Below are 16,330 nucleotides of genomic sequence, written 5' to 3' on the forward strand. Positions count from 1 at the left end.
GGGGGTTATTTTTATAATTTAACTTCATATTAAAATTATAAACTGCAAGGCAGTAGCTGCAGCTCCATCATTCTTCAAAACTGAAGCACTTAAAAAATAAATGACAAAATGAAAATTAAATAGGGGGAGAGATTTAAGTTCTGCAGCTACCAGGAAAGCATTGGTTATACAGAATAAAATTTTGGCCAGGAGACTGTTTTGTTTGTTGTTTATTTTGCAAAAGGAGACTATAAAAAGTTAATGCAAACATCACTTTTTTTTTTTTATTTCCACAGTACATGCATTATATAATGTGAATTAAACTGTGAACTTTGAGCTGAGACAAAACCAAGCCATACCTGACTGTGACATGAAAACCTTGCAGCACAAGTACCTGCACATCTAGGTCACACTTGCATCAGTGGCTATAATTTGATTTAGCATACACTTTTCCTTTATGAAATGAACTTGAAAAGTTTGCATGCCCAAATTGTAAACACAATAAACATGATGTATAACACCATGTCACTAAAGGCCTTCTCAAGCTATGTTTCTTAATATATTTTAAATTAAAACGTTTTTTCTTGGCAGTCAATTTCAGTATTCTTTCTGTCAATTTTCCAATGCACCACTGCATTAAAATGCTAAAGGTACAATTATGAATTTCACTTCCTAAAGTAAATGGAGTGCAAGCATAAAAAATTGCTGACCTGTTCTTATAACCTACATAGCAGATTTAAAATCAAGTGAGCTGCCTTTTCATTATTTAACAGGAAAGCATATTACTTTAAAATTTGTCATCATTATACAGGTTTTCCAAGATCCCATTGTTCATATTTTTAACGCTTTTTTCCCCCCCTCAATTTTACTTTCTTATTTAATACCACCTGCAATTCCATAGCTTCATTATCTAGAATAAATATGCTGCACTCCTACTGCTTTATGGCACAGGGGAAAAATAAACCAGACCTTCAAAAATTCATATTCAGTATCTGTAACTGCCTCCTCCTAAGGAACTAAAATCTTCAGTCCCTGCTCAGAATGATGCTGTTCACAGGGATTTGCTGAGCAAAGCATATCCTTCTTACTAGAAGGGTTAACAGCTAGCCTAAAGCTCATTACAGCTTCAGTGGAAAAATGTTTCAGAGCAATGGTTGGAAACATGGGATAGATGTTACTCAACAAAAGATCACCACAAGCTAAAAATTGTAAATATCTGCTTTTTTAAAATTGCTGAATAAGCACCAGACGTGATTAAGAGTCAAGAAGAGTTGCCAAGATTTAGCATCTTTAGAAAATCATGCCAAAAGTAGCTCAAAATCAGTAGTTCAGTCATGCCATTTAAAAAGCAGGTCAGAGCTTTTGAAAATAATTTGCATTAGTTACATAAATGGCAGAATCAAGTGCATAATGATGGCTCCTCTCCATATAAATTAATACAGTTTTATGCAGAGCAATGACAATTAACAACACAAAGTACAGGCAATATTGACCAGACGATTGGAAAAGACAAGGAGAAACACCAATACAAGCCTTTGGATCCTCTCTGTGTCTCTGACTTTATGCAAAAGGGAAAGCAATGAGATCTGAGGGAAATTCTGCGTTTTTTTATCTGAAGTCAAAGCCCATCTACCAACAAAGTTCATTTCTCAGAAGGCAGCACCGAAAGCTGACTGTGCTTCAGTCTGCTTACACTGCTGCCTGGGGAACTTTTCACACCTCTGAAATCACCCAAATTAGAAAAGGTAGGGGAGAAAGAGAGATGCTGACCTGCCACTAGAAAAATGCCCCTCAAATCACTGTATTATGAAAACTGAGTTAGTGATTCTATTCTATAAACTGAAGTGCTGCTGGATAAACTGAAAAAAACCTTCCAAAAACCTGTGAAGAGGTCAACTCCTGTTCTAACAAGCACCTTCACTTTCCTGGCCTCTTCATCATTCTGTCAGCAGGTAAATGAAAGAGGAATCATTCTGCTCCCTTGGAGAGGGTTAAATGAAGCAAAGAGCTTACCTTTTACACAGTGTGTACTCCTCACTGCTCTTACCTTTTACACAGTGTGTACTCCTCACTGCTCTTACCTTTTACACAGTGTGTACTCCTCACTGCTCTTACCTTTTACACAGTGTGTACTCCTCACTGCTGGTGACACCCCTGGGAGGGGGGCGGAAGTGCCAACCATCCCGTGACCCTGCCGGGACACAACCACGGTTATTCCTCAATTCTCAGTTTTCCAGTCAGACAGCAACTGCTCGGGGAGCCACATCTCTGAGCATCAACTCAAGGTCTATCTGAACACAAGCAAAATTACACACCCTCCCACCCTAAAACTGATTTACAATCCATGACAAGCTCTTTAGAGCAAAGGTGATGAAGGCAGATTTCAAATCATCTGCAGAACACAACAGGCTCTGATACAGCCCCCTGGTCAATAAACAGAAACTTCTGCCCCCAAATTCAGTCAACACTGAAATAATTCTATCTCATTGGGGCTCATCACAACAGTCAAGCCTCTTTTTTGGCTTTTGCCTGCAATGCAGTGCTGAGCATTCAGCAGGATCCCAGTCTCCTCACTAGGAAATTACGTAGCTTTAAAATTGAGTTACATACCTTCTTCTAAATCTTCTACATGATATCCTGATGGTACTTTACCAGCTGCCTACAATTATATAAAAAAGCCCACAGTTATAAAGGAACCCAAAACAATTTCATCAACAAGAACTGCTGTCAAAATGAGTTTTAAAACAACTATTTCAAAAATATCAGTCATAAGTTGGAATCACTTCCAGTCACAAACCCTGCTGATAACAGAGATTCTGATAATAACAGGAATTCTGACAGGAACACCGAGTCAACTGGTTAGAAAAAACTTTTAGAGATTTTTAAAAGACCCAATTCCACCCTGCAATCAACTTAACATGGACTGCAGTGAATTTCTGAAACACCAAAAACTAGACTACATTGACAAGTCTTTCAGTTTTCAATCTATATCAAAAATAAAGCTCAAATAAATAACTAAGCATAGGGGGAAAAGGTGGTTGAGAAGGTGAGAAGGTATTTATAATCTTTTAAAATTTCTGAAGTCATGTTTATTACTTCAGACTAATTTCCAACAGAGAAAAACATGATAGATAAATAAATAAATACTGCAGAACTAAATCCTTGGAATTCTTTCTACTTGCTGCTTCAGGAATCAACAGCCTATTAGCATCACTTTTTATTTTCTCATACATCCTGCAAGACTGGGATGAAAAGTTCCTGAAGAAGCTGGTGGGTAAAGACCAATACAGCAGAAACAATAATTTTTGAACCAGCGTGTTCCCAGTGAGCCTGGATCTCCTGGGACACATGGAAAGCAGCCCTTCAGCTGCTTCAGGTACTGCTCATTATTTTCCCAATAATATCCTCATAATTACCTCTGTTTCAGCAAGAAGTGTTTTCAGTCGTGTGAGATCTTTAGTTACCATCCCATTCTGGAGGCAGAAAGAATATTAATTATTGAACACATAAACCTTCATTATGTGCACTAAACCACAGCAACCAAGTTCATTTCCCCCTCAACACCAGGAGAAATAAAAATGAATTTGGTTTACAACACCAATTTTAAATGACACTAAATAAAACTGAGTAAACATTGTGATGAAAAAGGGAATTACACACTGGCCAAACCAGCACTAGACTTACAGCAAGTATCAATACAGGACAATTCAGGAAAGCACTATATTAAGAAGAACTTGAGGAAAAAAATATACCATGGTACTGCAACACTTCAGCTCTGCAGAATTAATATAACAATCTTTCACTGCTATTGCAGTGATGAATTAATTTCTTTTTAAGGATCTACTTTACAGATCACTAATTTCTGCAGCTCCATAACTCTTCCTTTTCTGATACAGACTGTGTAATTTTTGGAGTTTTCCCTCAAAAGCAAAGATTAGCCACGTGACTAACTGCACAGTCAAGTACAATTGAAGTAAAAATCTTTCAAAACTGAATTTATGTGAAATACATAGGTATTTGTAACATTTTCACACTCTTTTAAGTCAAAACTTTAATTAAAGGAACCCAGACCTGTGGGGTTTATTTCAGTAATCTCTTGCAGAAATTTTAATTAAGTGCTACTACATATGTTAGACTTCTCCACATTCAGACTGTTCTACTGAGCAGGAGAAATTACTCTTTGCTGAAAACTTACACGCTTAACAATCCTAACACTTAGGCTTTTTCCAAAATGATTTTTCACTTTTTCAGCAGAAGGCTGAAAATTGAACTTGTTGAGCTTAAATGTAATAGAGCAAAAAAACCAAGAATCATTCTCTTAAACCACTGGGGAGGAAACTGGATGGATTCCAACTCTTCAATAAATTCATTCCAAAACTTTGTTTCACTTCTTCTTTCAGACAATGGCACAGTCAGTAAATCAGCTGCTGATTTTAATATTCCTACTGAAAACAACTGTGCCTAACAACCTAAAGCTTGTAAAAACCTCTCAAACCCTGCTTTGGGATGACACTCTGGAACTCTATACAAAGGTACCTTTATTTGCACAACAACAGCTCAAAACAAGAGCACTCCACATTCCCTGCAATAAGACTATTTTACTAATTTTTCCTGAAGGCAAGTTTCCTTCAACCTCACCAGGAATTTTTCAATGAAACTTTTTTTTTCATGAGAAAACAGCTAAACAAAGAAAAAACCTCTTTCTTCATGTAAAAATATCCAATGGCGGGGGGGAAGGGAATTCAGGATACAGCCCAGACAAACAGAACTCTAAAAACAACCTACTGATTCAGCTAAGCAAGATCCAATCTCAAGGTAAGAGGTTCTCCTGCAAGTTTCTGATGTCACATGTTCCCCTCAGTCTGACTAAGCTATGACTATGTCTCTGGGGGTATTAAGACCAGCAGTCCATGCTGATGAACTGCCTATTTAATCCAGACTACACAAATTAAAAGGACACTTCTTTAGAGGCTTACATATGCCCCTAATTTCCCCATATAAGTAGTCACATAAAAGTCTGAAGTTACTTACATGTCTGGGGTTAAAAGCATCTTTACAAGTTTTAACAGTTCAAGGGTAAAATAGAAGCTTTGAACTCAAACCTTTATCTTCATCTTGAAATGCAAAGCTTTTTTTCTTTTCCTGAAAAGCTTTTTATGCTGTCTTACACCTTATCATGGGCCAGTTATTTAAAAGTCCAATCAATATTTTTTCTGCTTTAATGGATAGAATTCCTGAAGTCTAAAGAAAATGGGGTCAGGTGTAATTCAAAATAAGCAAGGAAAAGTTTGAGATTTATATTATTCTTGTAAATCGCACAAACACGCAAATTTATTTTATGTTCCTTGAGGATTCAGGGCCAGCAATGAAAAAACTTTTCAAAATCACAACTCTTAAACACTGGTTATGCAACAACCTGGCACCTGATGATATATGTGTGCCCATACATTTATCTTTTCCACACAAATCATTTCTGTTGCAAGCTGCCAGTGAAACATATGTTTGGAAGTTTGTTATTAAACAGATTTTTTAGAAGAAGGAAATACAAAACTCTTTCTTTAAACGATGAAGATTGCAGCAAACAGCACTTACCAGTGATTCCCCCATCAGTGATTTGGAAAGAACATTAGACACAATTTGCAGCTTCCCTTTGAGATGCATGCAGCAGAGCACTGCCCGGAGAGATCCATCGCCCTTGGCCAGCCCCTCTCCCAGCACTGCAACACAAACCAGCCACTATTACCCTCAGCACACCACCTATTTAAGTCATACATAGAGTTTTCCTTCACCCTTAACAAGAAAACGAAGTCTGAAGCTCAGGTTAAATTCATGGCTTGTTGGATGTAAATTAAATATCATGTGCTGTTGTCTAATATTAACTTGAAGCTTGTCTCCCACCAGCTCATAAATGTTGCACATGAGCTCAAAAAAGGTTGTCATGTTTACATGCTAAAATAGACATAAATTAAATATGGGAAGGGTAAATTCAAATATCTGATGCAGACACAAAGGACCTCCTCTCACAGAAAGGGCAAAAAAGAAATAGCAACCAACAACCTCTCAGTAACACAAACATGCTCAGGAAGATCCATTCATGCTCACAAAACACATGCCCTGTCGTTTCCAAAAATAGCCAACCTCCTCATGGGCAATTCCTGCTCCTCTAAAAGGGCTTTTATTCACTTATGCTGCAAAGTGTGGCATATAGGAACGATTGTCTGAGGCCAGAAATTTACAGGCTCCCTGTAACAGAAAACTTTCTGAATGCTTCCTAGCACGGATCAGCAGCGAGCAGTGCCAAACAGACACTTTCTGAACACTTCCAGCAGGGACAGGATTTATTTCACCATACAGACGTGCTTCAGACAAGCTGCAACAACATTTAATCACACGTGTTACCTGTCCAGAAAACGAAACGCCAGAGTGACTAAAAAGCTTAGCAAGCTAAGCGTGTGAATTGAAAAGAAGGCTGGACAGTTGTTTAAAATTAAGGAATTATAGAATAACTGTTATTGCAAGCAACATCAACATCTGTGTTTATACTGCTACTCATGCAGATGCAAACAGCCCCTCTCAGTGCTAACAGGAATTTCACATTCACCACAACTTCAGGATTACATTTTAGAATAATAAATCAAAACTCCTCACTCAACAAGACATTCACGTCACTAACAGAAATTGCATGAAAGACTCAAATAAATAGTCCCACAAAAACATTTAAATAAAAACAACTAGATATCTCTTCAAACTGCAATGGTAACTAAATCCATTTTCATAAAGTGCCTCAAAGATTAGTCTGAATTCACCACTCTGATAGTACAGACCACATTGCCAAAAATAGAACTTACTTCCCAAATCAGAAACAGAAGCACCAAAAATAGCTTTAACATGTCTGACAGCTTGCTATTTTAATCTCAAAGATTAAATCTCCAATTAATATATTCCATAGATATAAAGATATAAGATATAAATCTCCAATTATTTTATTTCATATCATTATCTGCATAATATCACCAAGTTAAAACATACAGTTGCACATAAAAAGTTGCAACACATTAAGTACTATCTCCTGGGAAAGGTTTGTGGACTAATTTAATAGATTTTAAGTTATCATCATTCCCTGTAACACTGCAAGCAGCATATAGAAGAACATGTAAAGAACTATAAAGAACACGTATTTCTCCAGCTATTCCAGAATACACAGATCATTCAGGTTCAAATAAAACCATCACAGCTGTGCAACATGTCAAGTCTTGTAAAAAGGCAGAACAGCAGCTTGAATAAAGCTTTGCCCATTATAAAAAGCCTGCGAGTATCAAGTACATGCTAAGGTAGTTTCTTCCCAACAATAATTCAAACATAAAACCAAAACAAAGAACTTCTGGGATCATAAATGCAGATACTCCAAATGTCAGGTGCTGGGATACAATTGATAACCACACATCCTGGAGAACCACAACCAAATCAAAAGTGTTGTGTATGTGTTTATATATATATAAACACATACACAACAATTTTATATATATACATAAATATGGTATTAGTAAATTCAAAACTGTCCTCAGTTTTAGATTTGGGAAATAATATGTGCAGAATATGCCAGCATGAATGAAGTAAATTAACATAAATGTGGATGCTATTTCTTTGTTAACTAATATACATTTAAAGGCTGTTTTTTCTACTTAATTTTAAAAAAGAAGATAGACATCAATGGTCCTATTCCACCCACTTCTATGGCTGTCCAGTGAGAGATGACAAGCAGTTACCATGACAGTTCCTTTGAGATACTGACAACTGACACAACACCAAGAAAAAGTTCCACAGATGAAAGTCACCCCTGTCCCCTATGACAAACCCATCAGAGCTGATCGATGAGAACACTGTTCATTAAAAACAGCGTTCTCCCTCCTACCTCCTTTAACCATCACTCAGCTTTCCTTATGTCTCTCGCTTTTATTTGCCATCATGAAAGACAACTCTGAAGTTAGAATATTACACCCTTACAGCATACATCAATAAGGTAAAAGAATTTTTTTTTTAATTTCAGACTATTTCAAGAATTATACTGATTAAGCGACAATCAGACTTTTTTTAAGGTATGAAACTTTAATTTTACACCTACAGAAAGCAAGTTTATTTTTCTTAGTCAATTTTATGGAGCTTCACAAGCAGGCTGCAGAGCCCCACAAATTCCCCAAACCATGATTTGACTATCAGTGAAGACAAGCACATTAAAAAAAACCAAAACAATATAAAATCCACAAACCCAGAAAGGAACAATTTAAAGATTATCATTGCTAGCATAGGAATGTCAGAAGAGTAGATCACAGTCTGTGTAACAAAACTGTCACCTGAAAAAATTTCCTTTAACATTTAGTAGTCCAAAAGGTAGGATCTACCCACCTTTTCTTTCCAAATCTAACTGATAAACTCTGTTCCAACACCCTGCAAACTCAGTGAGTTCTCAATGAATTTTGAATAATTTGCATTATAAATGAACAACAGAGGATTAGGAATTTTTGAAATTCCTTCAAAAATACCCAAACTGAACAAGGCAGTGACACACGAAAGGCTCAACTTCGATGTGACATAGGCACATTTGGAAGTTTCAACAAATGTGCATCATTTTGATTTTCTCTGAACTAAGTCCCAAATGCAAACCAAAATATCCACCATGTCCCTGGGAAGAAAGGCAGAACAATCAGCTGTCTTTGTGAAATCCTGACATTATCAACTCTTCCTACATTTGTACACTAAAATAACTATTAGCCAAAGAGCACCACTGAGCCAAAGACATGGATTTGAGTACTGAGACTTGAGTAAGAGCTGAAAAATATTGAGATCTCACTTTAAGGGAAAAAAAAAAAAGGGAAAAAAAAAAAGGCAGAAAAAGTATTATAAGGCAGATACATCATTTTAAATAGGAAAAAAATCACTGTTAGCAAACTAACAAATCTGGGCATCAGTTTTAAAAATTCAGACAACTGACTGCAATTCATAACACTATGTAATAAAAAAAGAAATAAGCATACCATGCCTACAGTCTTCATCTGCTTGCCCATACTTTTTCTGAAAGGTAAAACATGAAAAGTTTAAAAATAGCATTATTGCAGTTAGCATAAACAACTACATGCTTGAATTACAAGTTTTTAAAAACTTTTTAGAAACCATTACCTTGTCTTTTCCTGGGTGGAACATGTAAAGAACGTAAGTTATATGTCAATTATAATATAATTAATTCTTAGAATTAAGACTAATTTCTGGCTTTTTCTCAAATTCTCAGTTAAAATGTTGATTTTTTTTCTCAAATTCTCAGCATGTGGACATTTTAAAAGTGGAGCCTGAATGGGCAAAGGTGTGTGTGTTATATGTTTGTGGGTGGCTCACAACACCCAGGAAAAATATAAAACTTGACTTTCTAGACACTGTTTGGTTTTTAATCTTGCACTAAAATAGTAATGTTCAAATTTTAAGATATGATTTTATTCTGTTTTTTCAGTAGTGATTTTAAAGATTATTTTGTTTGGTAAAACAAGAAGGAAAATTTGGATTGTTTTCCTCTTTTAAGACTTTACGTATCTATATAATTCAAGTCTTTAGTAGGAAGGTTTTGATTTCAAACGTTTTTCCAAAGTCCCTGCACACTCACTGCAATAATATCACTATGATGAACATCCAGATAGGTGCCTCAGAGGATTTTCAAAGAATGTCAGAAATGTATTAAATACATTTAAATACATTTAAAGCACCAATCTGCATATTAGTTTACAGAAATAATTTTGAGAGGTCAAGTCTTTGGTAATACAACTTCTATTAGAAAATCCAACCTCACTTATTTGTGAATCTCTTCCCCTGAGGAGCCATAAGATAGGTCACTTCTTCATTGAAGAGGTTTCCCAATTCTTGTTTTGCACACTGAATAGTCCAATCCAGCTATTTATTTAAAGAATGCTCAAAAACACTCCCTTAATCAGAATGGCAGGATTTGTCTTAAAGCTGCCCAGCAAGGTCTTGTGACTTGGCCAAACTTTTTCCACCTGGGAGGAAATTGCTCCTACTCAATCCATGAAGATTTGGAGTGGACAAGGCCGCTGTGAATCTCTAACAGCATTTCAGAAAGGTAAGAAAAAGCAAGTTGTAAGTTTATTCTTAAGCACTGAAATGTCCTTTCCTTTAAGAAACTGTAGCTCTGATGCTTTAAAGTAAGGACACAACTTTGGCAATGGGGTCACCTGTAATTCAGGGTTATGCCTCTTGCTTTGCATTTACAAACCTTTACAAGACCCATTTTCACCTTTCCACTAAGTATTTGCCAGAGTCTAAAAGTTACATCTTTCACCAGATATGCTCTAGCCTAGCCTTGGAAAGCTGGGATTAAGCATAAAAAAACTAAATTTAGGCCTATGCAAATGGAGCTAAAGCTCCAGGTATGAACCAGCTACCTAGATTCTGGCATTTCTTAACTTTGTTTTTTGATTATTTTTATTTGCAGAAGCTTTAATTTGATGCTCCTAAAAGATAAAGTAATCTGGTATGTAATTCAGCATATGTACCTTAACCCAGCTATTTTGCCTTCCTGGAATAGATATATTATATATATTTTAAATGTTTAAACTATTTTTCCTTATTTGTTTAGAAAACTGTGATTGAGACCCAAACCAAGAGGTTCAAATCCTGAAAAATAAATGGATCAGGGAGAGCTACAAGACAGAAGCCTCATAGATGCTATAGCAAGAGGGATTCTGTGGGCAGAGCAACATGCCAAAAATTCTGAGTGGTATTTAAATCTTGACAATACAAGATATTTGACTTTTCTTTCCAGTTCACTAGATACTGTAAAGAGTCACACTCACAAGTTGTAAAAAGGAAGCAATTCTATACAGAAGAGTCTCGATTTTGATGCGGTCGAGTTCTGCCTGGCAGGGCTCCGGGAGGTGAGCTGGGGGGTATTGGCTGAGGGAAAGGAGAGCCTCTGTGCAATGCTTCACTGCCACTTCATAATCCTGCTGCTTAAGGGATTCACATGCTTGTTCACATGCCTTCTCTGGTCTTCTGTCTGCCATGACTCAGGGACAGAAATCCTAGAGCGGGGGCAGAGGGGACGATAAAACGTTGGTTAGCTGTGGAATGGCACTGACAAGTTGCCAACCAACTTCCATTCCCGTCTCAAGGTGTTGTATCACATCCCCCTCGTGCTGTGCCAGTCACATTTCCTACACCAAGCTTCTCACTAACTGATTTCTTCCCAGGCTTTCCTCCATCGCTGCCAGCTCTTGATTTTGATCCTAGTTCAAGAAGGTACTTAAAGCCCACGACTGATTTTAAGAATGTAAATAGGGGTTTCAAATTTTAAAGTCAGCATGGATTTAAGCAGAGGCTTTTGGGTCTTCAATGGCAACACGACCTTTGCTTTGGAAGGAACACAACTCATCCCCTAAGTGCTGTCTCTGAGCCTGCAGCCTCCACAACAGCTTCTCTTCCAAGCATTTCTCACCTACACTTGGGAGGAGGAGATGTTTCCTCTGGGTGAAGCACAGCAAGGATGGACAGGGAAGGACAGGGAAGACCAGGGGGTCAACAGCAAACCAACCACTTGTCTCTTCCTTCTGCTGGTTTAGCTACATTTATGGCTGAGAAAGTCTACATACCCCTGCCACACCAACACCTTTGTGCAGAACTTCTTAAATAATTTTAAAGTAAATACTTGGGGGGGGGATTGAGACAGTTATTTTAAAAATTCTGTCCACACACAGACATTATCAGCCAACAAACTAAGACAAATGGTTATCCACATCTCAACTGCAGGCAGAAGAGCAAAGTACTTTTATAATCCCTGTCCACATTCTCCCTTCATTGACATATTTAAATACATTATAGAGATGTAATGTATCTAGAGACACTGCACATTAAAGCTGACTTCACAAAAATGGGTTCTGATAACTGAAAGAAAAATCTTAAGAGTTCTCATTTTTGCTTTTAGCAAGCAGCATATTGTCAATATTCATGATTAGACATCAACTGTTACAATTGTCTCAAATAACTACTTTTAGTCCACTTTAAAAATTCACTGTTAAGAGCTTTCTTTATACTTGGTATTTTCTGATTTTCAACCAAAGGTAAAGTAACTTCAAGAATTTAATGTCAAATAAATGCATTTTCCTCATATGAAAAATAATCCATTATCCCACTTTTCCCATTAACACATGCCTAAGCCAACACTCAGAAGAAATGTAAACAAGTATTTTCATATATTGTACAACATAGTGTTCTATGTGTTCCCCTCTATTCTTAAATTTCCAATCAGTATCAAAATAATTACATAAAGGAATATTGATTTTTCAAGATTTAAACCAGCTTCCATTTTAAAACACTAATATAAAAATTTCTCATTTACAACAAAAATAATCTTCTCTAAAATGAAGGAGCACAAGCATGAATATTTTGCAGTTATCCTGGTACAAATCTGTGACGTGTGCCTCTTCCTTAATAACAGCCTTACAAAATATTACCTCATTCATCCAGATATTTCTTTTTCTGCTAAAAATAAGTCTGCATTTTCAAACAACAGGAACAGGCAAGTAGGTTTTGCATTTCCATACATGTGACCAAATTCATTCATGAGGTAATTCTGTTAAAGATTCTGCTGGATCACTTCAGCACGGATTTACAATTACATAAATGTTAGCTATTCTTAAGCTGTGTATGCAAGGACCTTTTCTAGATACAACTAAAAATTGCACTGGTTTCCACTCCAGTACCATTTTAGGCCACTGTGTATTTCACAAATCTAGGATCTGCTTCCACAGTGACACAATAGTTAATTGATGTTTTTCTCATGTACATTCTGTTTTCCTCCTAAGGGATTGAAAATAGAGGACTCCATGAACTCTGCTGTACTTTTGATTTCCTCACTTCCTGGCTGACATATAACCAGAATTCCTTTGACCAAAAGGCTGAGCAGAGCTTCTGTGTGTTTATTCCCAAAGACTGATTAAACACAGATCCCATCCTAAGTGACCTGGCCAGCACAGCTGACAGATTTGAAACCCTTCTCCTCCAACATGGCACCATGTAAAAGACAATGTTCCTTACCAACTGCCTTATGCTGAATGATTGGAGAAATACAGAACTCAGCTGTTTGAGAAGCTGGATTTTACACACCAAGCAGTGCCCACACAATTTCTCTGGTCAATTTGAAGACTTCAGAGGACAGAACTGAAGCTAAACTGAGCTAAATCCTGTGTATTAAGTGCAAACAAGAGCAGTAAGGCCCAAGCTCCTGGATAACTGGCTAAACTGAGTCACACCAATGGAGTTTTAGAATGTAAAAATCCACCAAAATCACAGTGCATGGAACACAATGATAGATAAGGAGCCACTGCAGTGTAATTTGTTTGGAAAAAAATCAAATTATAACAAACAAAACCAGGATGTGGACAACATATGGAAAATGATGCACTCAGGCTCTCAGATTTCATTTCAATCCCATCTATAGCCATATATGCAGACTTAAACATGCACATTTATTAGGTATTTGTGCCATCTACTCCAGACTCCAATCCAAGTGCTCTACACTGTTCCTTGGAGACACCTGACTTTTCCTGCTGACTTCAGAAACCTTTTTTCCTAGTTTTGGTACCCTAAATCAGTAAGTGAGACTTGTGAACGTGACTTACAACCACCATTTCTTAAAATCTAGTCTGTTGAAGTACCTGACTTATCTCCATTTCAAATCATTCAGAGCAGTTCCCAAATCCCAGCAGGACCAGGAACGTGACTGTTCCCCTTTGCTGGGCACTGCTGATGCCTCACCTCAAGAAGGGCATTAGGGCCAAAGAGGGGAACAGAGCTGGGGAAGGGGCTGGAGCACCAGTGTGATCAGGAACAGCTGAGGGAGCTGTTGGGGCTCAGCCTGGAGAAAAGGAGGCTCAGGGGGGACCTTCTCAATCCCTACAATTGTCTGAAAGGAGGCTGAGGCCAGGTGGGGGTCGGGCTCTGCTCTCTGGGAACGAGTGACAGGACAAGTTGAAAATGGCCTCAAGCTGCACCAAGAGAGGTTTAGGTTGGATATGAGGAAAAATTTCTTCACTGGAAGAGTGGTTAAGCATTGGAATGGGCTGCCCATGGAAGTCACCATCCCTGGAAGTGCTCAAAATACAAGGGCACTTCACAATATAGTTTAGTTGGCACAGTGGCATTTGATCAAAGGCTGAACTCAACGCTCGAGGTCTTTTCCAACCTTAAAGTATTCACAGCATTATTAACAGCCAAGGAGCAAAGGCACTTGTAAAAAGAAATTTAGTTTCAGTTCAACAGATCTTTATTTTCAAGATTTCAGGCATAAAATTGGAATTTCTAAGAGTAGAATTTATTACAGATTAGAACTGAAAGAGTGTCACAAAGTCTGTGCTATATTCCCAAATCTCTTTGCAAAACTGAGCAAATTACTTAGGAGCTTCTCTTCTGTCTGCAAAACTGAAATTAAAATACTAACACGTAACAGAACAAACATCAGGATTATTCATTTTCTCAAAGAGACCTGGAAAACCACATGCCAAAAGACTTCTAAATTCAATTCTGAGAAATAATTTATCCTCTAGTGAAGTTTAATACATCTTCAAAATATTGAAGAACCAGTAAAGAGGCATATTCGCACTATTTAAAGCTGCATATCTAAAATAGGTGGACATACCTAAGAAATTATATAGATATAAACATATAATCTGTCATCATACATAGTACCTCAAAAAAGCTCCTGCCCTTAAGCAGAAGAGAACTTACTGAACTTGCATTTCATTGAAAGTCAAGTTGTACTCTGCTTATCTTCCACAAAATATTATTTCAGAGACCTGGTTAGTTGCAACTGGTGTAACTTAAACCTTGGTGGCTTTTACAACTAACCATGGCAATTTTTTTTTCCCCTACAACTAATGATTTTCAAGCTCAATATTCCTAATGAGTACTCCACCTTCTTGCCAAAGGGAGTTAGTAAACAAACATGAAATGAGGAACTAAAATCCAATCTCCAAATAAAGCTGTATGTTTCCCCTCCAGAGCTGCAGAGGGGGCTGGGGAAGGCAGAAGGGACAGCTTGAGGAGGAAGAGTGATAAACAACGTGATCCACACAGTCATTTATTTCCAAGTAAACACTACGCCTGCTTGGTGCACAGGAGGTTCTGAAGAACTACTCCACAGTCTGATGAGTCCAACTTCAAATTAAAATCAATGTAGGAGGAGAGAACATCATGAACTATAATCCAGTGTTTCATGGCAGTTTAACTCATGACTGTGCACTTCCATGCTCCACATCTTACTGATGTGTTTCATGGAATCAAAGGGTCCATACACTAAGATAATAATAAGTTAAAGCATGTGACAGTTCCTAAAAAAATTTCAAACAGATGCTTTTTCAATTCACTGTAAAGCATCAAGCCAGATAACTCTCGCTGTACTTCATAAACAAACAGATTAGAGGGCACAATGCTGTTCCTATTAATGTTACTGGCAAAATTCCCAATGTCTGCCAAGACAGAAGGATCAGATCCAAGGTCTCGCATGCCAAGCTGACAAACAGTAGACAAGTCAGTAAATATTTGCATATTTTAACTAAACATTAACATCTCTTGTAAAGATTTATGCTAAAGCAATGATGTTCAACTTGCAGTCCTACAGTGAGACTGGTAGGGATTTAGTGTCAATTGAATTTACTTCAAGAGCCACATCCTGGGAATCGCAGAGTGAAGCAAATGAATGAGACCCATTGCCATGGGGAACGTGCAGGGGAAGAGCCTCTCCAGCTGCCTCCCATTACAATCCATAACCCTTCAAACAGTTCTGCTGAGGGAAATAAGCACAAAATATTCCCTGCCAAGGCCATTCAGCCGTGTCCTCCTGCTAGCAGCCCGCTGTCCTGTGGGAAGGGAAGGCAGGAGATGGATTTGCCCTTCCATTGCCTATTGTGGTCAGGCTGGCACAGGCGAGCAGGGAAGGAATTCCACTCATCCTGCCCCTCTCTACAGAAATGCAAGCACTCTGTTTCCCAATCCTTTGGGATTGCCCAGCCCATCTCACAGACTGGAAAGGCTGGCCACGAAACTGGAGAGAAGTTTTAAACGTGCAATAAATTTAGGCAATACTCAAGAAAAGACAGCTGGTTTATCAGAACTTCCCAGCAATTCCTTTTATGAGCAAGAAGAGACCTACTAGATTTATTTATGAGTCTGGTCGTTCTGTCCTTCCTCAGTAACTTCTGAGCTTCAAGTCAATTGGAACTGAATTTCCCAGAAGTCTGAAGGGTCTTCAAGATGCTGCAGTTTTCAAGAAAAATGTGTAACAAGACAGATAACAGAC

At 37.6% G+C, this 16,330-nt stretch overlaps 1 protein-coding gene across 3 annotated transcripts in view; it reads right to left on the reverse strand.

Annotated features, from left to right (window-relative positions):
* HELZ (helicase with zinc finger) overlaps positions 1–16,330 on the reverse strand; it is an 85,833-nt gene that overhangs the window by 57,689 nt on the left and 11,814 nt on the right. For all 3 annotated transcript variants that reach the window (XM_053960260.1, XM_053960261.1, XM_053960259.1), the window contains exons 2-7: positions 10,833–11,060; positions 9,012–9,048; positions 5,572–5,696; positions 3,396–3,452; positions 2,590–2,638; positions 2,095–2,170 (exon numbers count right to left, since the gene is read on the reverse strand). In XM_053960260.1, the coding sequence (XP_053816235.1) occupies positions 2,095–2,170; positions 2,590–2,638; positions 3,396–3,452; positions 5,572–5,696; positions 9,012–9,048; positions 10,833–11,042 (554 nt within the window). In that variant the 5' untranslated portion in view covers positions 11,043–11,060. The remainder of the gene's footprint in view (positions 1–2,094; positions 2,171–2,589; positions 2,639–3,395; positions 3,453–5,571; positions 5,697–9,011; positions 9,049–10,832; positions 11,061–16,330) is intronic.

This window comes from Vidua chalybeata, chromosome 19 (assembly GCF_026979565.1).
Source record: "Vidua chalybeata isolate OUT-0048 chromosome 19, bVidCha1 merged haplotype, whole genome shotgun sequence".
In the NCBI taxonomy this organism is placed as follows: Eukaryota; Metazoa; Chordata; class Aves; order Passeriformes; family Viduidae; genus Vidua; species Vidua chalybeata.